Source organism: Sesamum indicum, linkage group LG5 (assembly GCF_026168435.1).
Source record: "Sesamum indicum cultivar Baizhima isolate 11 linkage group LG5, ASM2616843v1, whole genome shotgun sequence".
NCBI classification, from domain to species: Eukaryota; Viridiplantae; Streptophyta; class Magnoliopsida; order Lamiales; family Pedaliaceae; genus Sesamum; species Sesamum indicum.
Genome location: NC_142661.1, coordinates 14,221,185 through 14,227,383, shown reverse-complemented (window position 1 = coordinate 14,227,383; position 6,199 = coordinate 14,221,185). Strand labels below are relative to the sequence as shown.

At 43.8% G+C, this 6,199-nt stretch overlaps 2 protein-coding genes across 2 annotated transcripts; both read left to right on the top strand.

The window, feature by feature from the left end:
- Positions 1–2,088: 2,088 nt before the first annotated feature.
- Positions 2,089–3,198, top strand: LOC105162177 (uncharacterized). Its single transcript, XM_011080145.2, has 2 exons — positions 2,089–2,530; positions 2,579–3,198. Exons 1-2 carry the CDS (start codon positions 2,089–2,091, stop codon positions 3,196–3,198), a joined length of 1,062 nt encoding a protein of 353 aa, XP_011078447.2.
- A 690-nt stretch (positions 3,199–3,888) lies between these two features.
- Positions 3,889–5,696, top strand: LOC105162179 (uncharacterized). The gene is made up of 3 exons (XM_011080146.1): positions 3,889–3,915; positions 3,978–4,376; positions 4,434–5,696. Exons 1-3 carry the CDS (start codon positions 3,889–3,891, stop codon positions 5,694–5,696), a joined length of 1,689 nt encoding a protein of 562 aa, XP_011078448.1.
- The last annotated feature ends 503 nt before the right edge of the window (positions 5,697–6,199 follow it).

Genomic DNA, 6,199 nt, shown 5'->3' with positions numbered 1-6,199 from the left:
TGGGTTTTTTCATTTTTATTTGTTATCTAATATCAAAATGTTTTTAAAATTCCTTTTAAATGAGTCGAACTTATAATTTGTAAGATCTGTACAAGTCAATTATTATAATTAGACATTCACATGAGTTCAACCAAAGAGTGTAAAATCGAACAAGTATGGTAAATTTATTCATAAAATTTAGAATTAGCTTAAAATTTGTTATGATTCGTACTTCAGTCAAAATATATGAATTTCAAAGCACATAAACCAGCTCTTTTTTTAATTTATTTATCTATTTTTATTATTAATTGTAACATAATTCATTATTATAATAGAGACACATTTATCAAGTGAGATGGGCTTATGATTTGATAGATTATTTTTTCTTTTTTTAAAAAAGCATAATATTATAACCAAAGAATCCACAAAATTACAAACAAAAAGTTGGAAGAGAGTAAGTTCGTTCCCAACCTACAAACTTTAAAGGCCAAAAACAACGAAGTAGAGAAGCTATAACCTTACTACAAAGATATGTGTGCAAGGAGGAGATGTTGGTAGGAGGAGTCCACTTCTTGAGACAACTGAGACAAATTTTCCAGCAAGCTTTTATTTCGATCACGCCACAATGCCTACGCTAACGAGACCGCAAGTCTACGCACCTTCAATCGAATCCGCTCACCTTGAAACAGTTCACCACGGGATATTTGACAGGGCCCATTCCTGTCTAGCACAGCATGCTTATCATCCTCTTCATCCCTTCCACATCAAAGACATTGTCCAAGAATGTGAACCCGCCACACTCGCCATGGGAAGAGCTTGGCGACAAAGCCTCCAAAGAAAGACTTTAATTTTGTTTGGCACCTTAACCTTCCAAACAAAATTCCAATTATGTCGCCCAGCACCAGTAGAAGATCCACCAGCAGCTGCAGCCATTATCTCTGATGAGGGTGTCACGAAGAGATGCTGATTAGAACAAAACTTTGCCGGTTGGTCGCGTATAATATCGCAGATCGGTGCGAGAAAAAGACATGAACAAGATCGCAGAGTCAGATCGCAGGATCGCACGGGGCACATTGTGGCTTGATGACGTCTCAAATCGGGCCCCATGAACCCGAATCCGACCCATATTATCCATCGGACAGGTGTCCACCGGAAAAATAGCTGAGTCATTGCATGGATGAGCCTGAAGCCGACACCTGTCCAACAGGAGGGTCCCATCTTCAATCGCCTATAAATACCCCAAGTCCACACTGAGAGAGGGTACACTGTTCATCTACACTTATATTTTAGATCGCCGAATTTTACTTTCGATTTTAGCATCTGACTTAGGCATCGGAGCATCGTCGTCGGGGCGATCCCGACTAGCTTTGTGTTTTGTTTCCAGATAACATGTCCAAATCGGTGACGTGGGTGGTCGAGATCATTGATCAAGGTTAAACGTGATCGAGCCGGATCAGTTTGGCGCCGTCTGTGGGAACGATTTTGGAGATAAAACATAAACCCTAAAACATGGAAAGATCGGAAGGTGGTAGGCGGGCTATTGAGGAGACCCCGAGGGTTGGGAATGAGAGGATAGTCCAATTGACACAAGGAGAATTACAACGAATGATGGAGGAAGCTAGCAGAAATGCCATTTTGGCATATGAAAGAAGAACACAACCCGCTGAAAATGAAAATGCCCGACGAAGAGTAATACGAGACAGAGAGACCGAGCGGATTTTTGAGGGGATGAGTAGGAGAGCTCCCGAGAGGAGACGGGCGGCCGCCCCTTCTGAAGTAGGGTCTAGTTCGCAAGGTGGATGGCGGAGACGAGAACCCGCAATCTCGAGAGCGGATGTTGACAGTGTAGGCAGACAGATCCATTTGCTGGGGAAACAGATTGATGAATTGAAGTGAAGAGGAGAATTAGTTACTCAGAACAAACACTCGCCGTTTTGTAATAGAATTCTGAGTGAAATTGTAAGTGCGACTTTTAAAATGCCGGATTTACCAAAATATGACGGTCTGAAGGACCTTTCACCTCTGCTCTGGCAAGAGACCCGCCAACCAATGTGGAATAATTGAGGCGCTTGGCGCAAAAATATATTAACAAAGAAGAAATGAAAAGCTATGAAAGATGGGGAGTGGTTAGGTGCTGGAAGGACCCGCGACCACGAATCTGGGAAAGATCCGAGGCAAAACGCTGATTGCTCTCGCGACCCTCCATACCGACCAAAATACCACCGATACACACCCTTGAACACTACCCGAACAAAGGCGCTGTTGACTGTAGAAAAGTCAGATATGTTAAAATGGCCCCGCCATACGAAATTCACGCCAGCTAAAAAATTTTTGGGTAAGTATTGTAAATTTCACCGCGAGCGTGGGCATGACACGGAAGAGTGTTATCAATTGAAAGACGAGATTGAGAGGCTGATAAGACAAGGGTATTTTAAAGAGCTAGTGTTAAAATGCCGTGCTGAGGAAACTGTGGTTCGGAGAAGTAGATCTAGGAGTCCCGACAGGAGGCAAGATAAAGGAAAAGGTGTGCTAAAAGAAGCTAATCTGGGAAGTAATGCGCCTGTGAAAGGCATAATCTATACTATCGCATGAGGGCCAGAAGGGGGCGATTCTGGGAGATCTAGAAAGCGGCAGAATAGAAATGTTCAGCATGATCAACTCATTGCAAATATTGAGCCAAAGGAGGAAATTACGTTTGGGAACAAGGATGTGGCAGGAAGAGTGGGGTCGCAAAACGATCCTATGGTGATCAGACTCGATATAGCCAACTTTACCGTCCGGAAAGTTCTGATTGATAATGGAAGTTTAACGGATATCATCCTCCGGGATGTTCTTGTCAAGATGGGGTTAGAAAACGTGGAGTTAGAACCTGTGAGAACCCCGCTAGTTGGGTTTGGTGGCACTGAGATTGTGCCATTGGGAACCCTTGATCTACTCGTGTCTATAGGAGAAGAACCTCGAAAAAAAACGCTGATGATCAAATTCTTAGTTGTAGACACGCCCTTTGCATATAATGTAATCCCTGGAAGACCTGGGCTGAATGCATTCCGAGCAATAGTGTCTACGTACCATCTGAAAGTAAAATTTCCAACGAGAGCTGGAATAGGTGAGGTGGTTTGCGACCAGGAAGAAGCGCGTAAATGCTATAACTTATCCCTGAAAAAGGGTGAAAGCACGGATAAAAGGAGAAAATTAGATGTTATTATAGGAGGAGACTAGATACCTGAAGAGAAAACCGAAAGAATTCGGCCAGCTGAGACTCATAAGATTGTAGAGGTGATCCAGGGAGATCCCTCTAAAACTACCAGGATAGGGTCGCACTTGCGCGAGCAATTGAAAACCATGATGGTATCATTACTAAGGAGAAATGCTGATGTTTTCGCATGGAGCTCGTCTGATTTCGTAGGTGTGGCACCGGAAGTGATTGTTCACAGGTTAAACGTAGACCCTACCATGCGACCTGTGCAACAGAAGAAGAGAAACTTCAGCGCGGAGAAAAACCAGGTGATCAAGGAAGAGGTAGAAAGGCTGTTAAGTGCAGGGTACATTACCGAAGTCCAATATACAGATTGGCTATCCAACATTGTGGTAGTTCCTAAGCCAGGAGGAAAATGGAGAGTTTGTATCGACTTCACGGATTTGAACAAAGCATGCCCAAAGGATCCATATCCACTTCCTGGAATTGATGCATTGGTAGACTCAACCGCAGGATATGAGCTATTCTCCATGATGGATGCTTACCAGGGCTACCATCAAATTTTCATGGCAGAAGAGGATCAGAGCAAGACTTCATTTGTGACGGAAAGGGGAATATATTGCTATAAGGTGATGCCCTTTGGGCTGAAGAACGCAGGAGCCACTTACCAGCGCTTAGTGAACAAGATGTTTGAAGATTAGATCGGGAGAACTATGGAGGTTTATGTTGACAATATGCTGGTAAAGAGCTCGAGGTCGCAGGATCATATAGTTTACCTTGAACAAACCTTTGCGACGCTCAGGAAATTCAGAATGAAGTTGAATCCGATGAAGTGCACCTTTGGAGTGACAAGAGGAAATTTCTGGGCTATCTAGTCAGCGAACGTGGAATTGAGATGAACCCCGAGAAAATAGAGGCAATACTGAAGCTGAAGTTGCCAACCAACATTAAAGAGGTCCAGAAACTTACTGGTAAGCTTGCTTCTCTCAATCGTTTTATTTCAAAATCCTCGGATAGAAATCTACCTTTCTTTAAAGTGTTGAGAAAGACCAAGAATTTTGAGTGGACGGATGAGTGTGAACAAGCGTTTCAAGACTTAAAAACATACCTGCGCTCACCACCGCTACTAGCAAATCCAAAGGGAAATGAGGTGTTTTATGTATACCTGGCTGTTTCGGAGAATGCAGTTAGTTTGGCGTTGGTTAGAGAAGAAGCGGGGGTGCAGAGTCCGATATATTATGTGAGCAGGATGTTGTAGGGAGCGGAGAAGGAGTATGTGCAGATCGAGAAGCTAGCACTTGCGCTTATTGTAACAGCCCGTAAATTGCGACCTTATTTCCAAGGTCATCGCATAGTCGTCCTAACCAATCATCCGCTCCGTAATGTACTGGCGCGACCAGAAGCCTCGGGTAGGCTTGTGAAGTGGGTAGTAGAGCTGGGGGAATTTGATATTGAATATCAAGCACGTACGGCATTGAAAGGACAAGTATTAGCAGATTTTATGGTTGAGCTCATTGGTGAGCCTGAGATCGGGTCCAGGCTGGACAAGTGGATGTTGCACGTGGATGGATCCTCTAATGCGGGAAATGGAGGAATCGGGATATTGATACAAGGTCCGGAAAATGTAGAGATCGAGGTCGCAGCACGACTATCTTTCTCGGTCACCAATAACGAGGCTGAATATGAAGCTCTTATCATGGGTTTGGAGTTGTCACTAGAAGCGGGTGCAAAAGATCTAGAAGTCTTCACAGATTCACAGCTTGTTGCTTTACAGATAGAGGGGACTTATGAGACCAAAGAAGAGCGCATGATATTGTACCACACCAAAGCAAAATCCATAATGTCCAAATTTAACAAGTGCCAGGTGCATCAAATCCCACGACATGAAAATGACAGAGCCGATTCATTATCGAAGTTTGGGGCTACTCTATCAGGAATTAGAGATCGCAAGATTACAGTGATGGTCAAGGAAACGTCCGCGATCGCCGAAGGTGTTGATGTTAATACGGCGAGCGAAAAACTATCATGGAAGGATGAAATTGTTCGATACTTGAAAGAGGGAATTTTATCGGCTGATTCCATTGCTGCACGGAGATTGAAAGCAAGATCAGCTCGTTTCACATTGGTTGATGAACAGTTATACAAGAGGACCATAGAAGGACCCTTGTTGAAATGTCTTGATCCGGAGAAAGCTGAATACGTGATGAAGGAAATTCACGAAGGAAGTTGTGGGAATCACTCTGGGGGAAGGTCATTAGCACAAAAAGTTATCAGTCAAGGGTATTTTTGGCCAACCCTGGTGAAAGACACAAAAGAATTGGTCAAGAGATGCGAGGCCTGTCAAAAGTTTGCAGCACAAATTCATGCACCAGCGACCCAAATGGAACCAGTTAAGATCACTTGTCCCTTCGATCAATGGGGGATAGACATCTTAGGACCTTTCCCCACCGCGCGATCTCAGAAGAAATTCATTGTGGTGGCTGTGGAGTATTTTTCTAAATGGGTAGAAACAGAGGTGTAGCTAAGGTGACAGAGGGCAATATGATCGAATTCATATGGAAGAATATCATATGCCGATTCGGGGTCCCTAGAGTCTTGATTTCAGACAATGGCATTCAATTCCAAGGGAAGAAAATCACGAATTGGTGTAAAGAGCTGAAGATTCAGCAAAACTTCACTGCAGTAGGACATCCACAGTCGAATGGGCAGGTCGAGGTCGTTAACAGGACCATCCTTCAGCATTTGAAAACAAGGTTAAGTTCTAAAGGGTCATGGTTGGATGAATTACCTGGAGTCCTGTGGGCATACCGAACCACACCTAGATCCTCAACAGGTGAAACTCCTTTTTGCCTTGCATTTGGTACTGAAGCTCTTATTCCTGCAGAGATAGGCGAGGAATCACATCGAGTGACTATGTATGACCCTGCAACCAATCACGAGGAGCGCTTGTTGGACTTGGAGGTGATCGAAGAAAAAAGAGAGGTCGCATACGCAAAAATGCTACATCATAAGGGCTTGATGATG

Coding starts and splice junctions, on each gene's coding strand:
- LOC105162179 (XM_011080146.1), top strand. CDS start 3,889: ATGGAGGTTTATGTTGACAATATGCTG. Junction 3,916..3,977: donor TTTATGTTGACAATATGCTG/GTAAAGAGCTCG, acceptor TGCGACGCTCAG/GAAATTCAGAATGAAGTTGA. Junction 4,377..4,433: donor ATGCAGTTAGTTTGGCGTTG/GTTAGAGAAGAA, acceptor AGGATGTTGTAG/GGAGCGGAGAAGGAGTATGT.
- LOC105162177 (XM_011080145.2), top strand. CDS start 2,089: ATGAAAGATGGGGAGTGGTTAGGTGCTGGAAGGACCCGCGACCACGAA. Junction 2,531..2,578: donor AAAAGAAGCTAATCTGGGAA/GTAATGCGCCTG, acceptor CATGAGGGCCAG/AAGGGGGCGATTCTGGGAGA.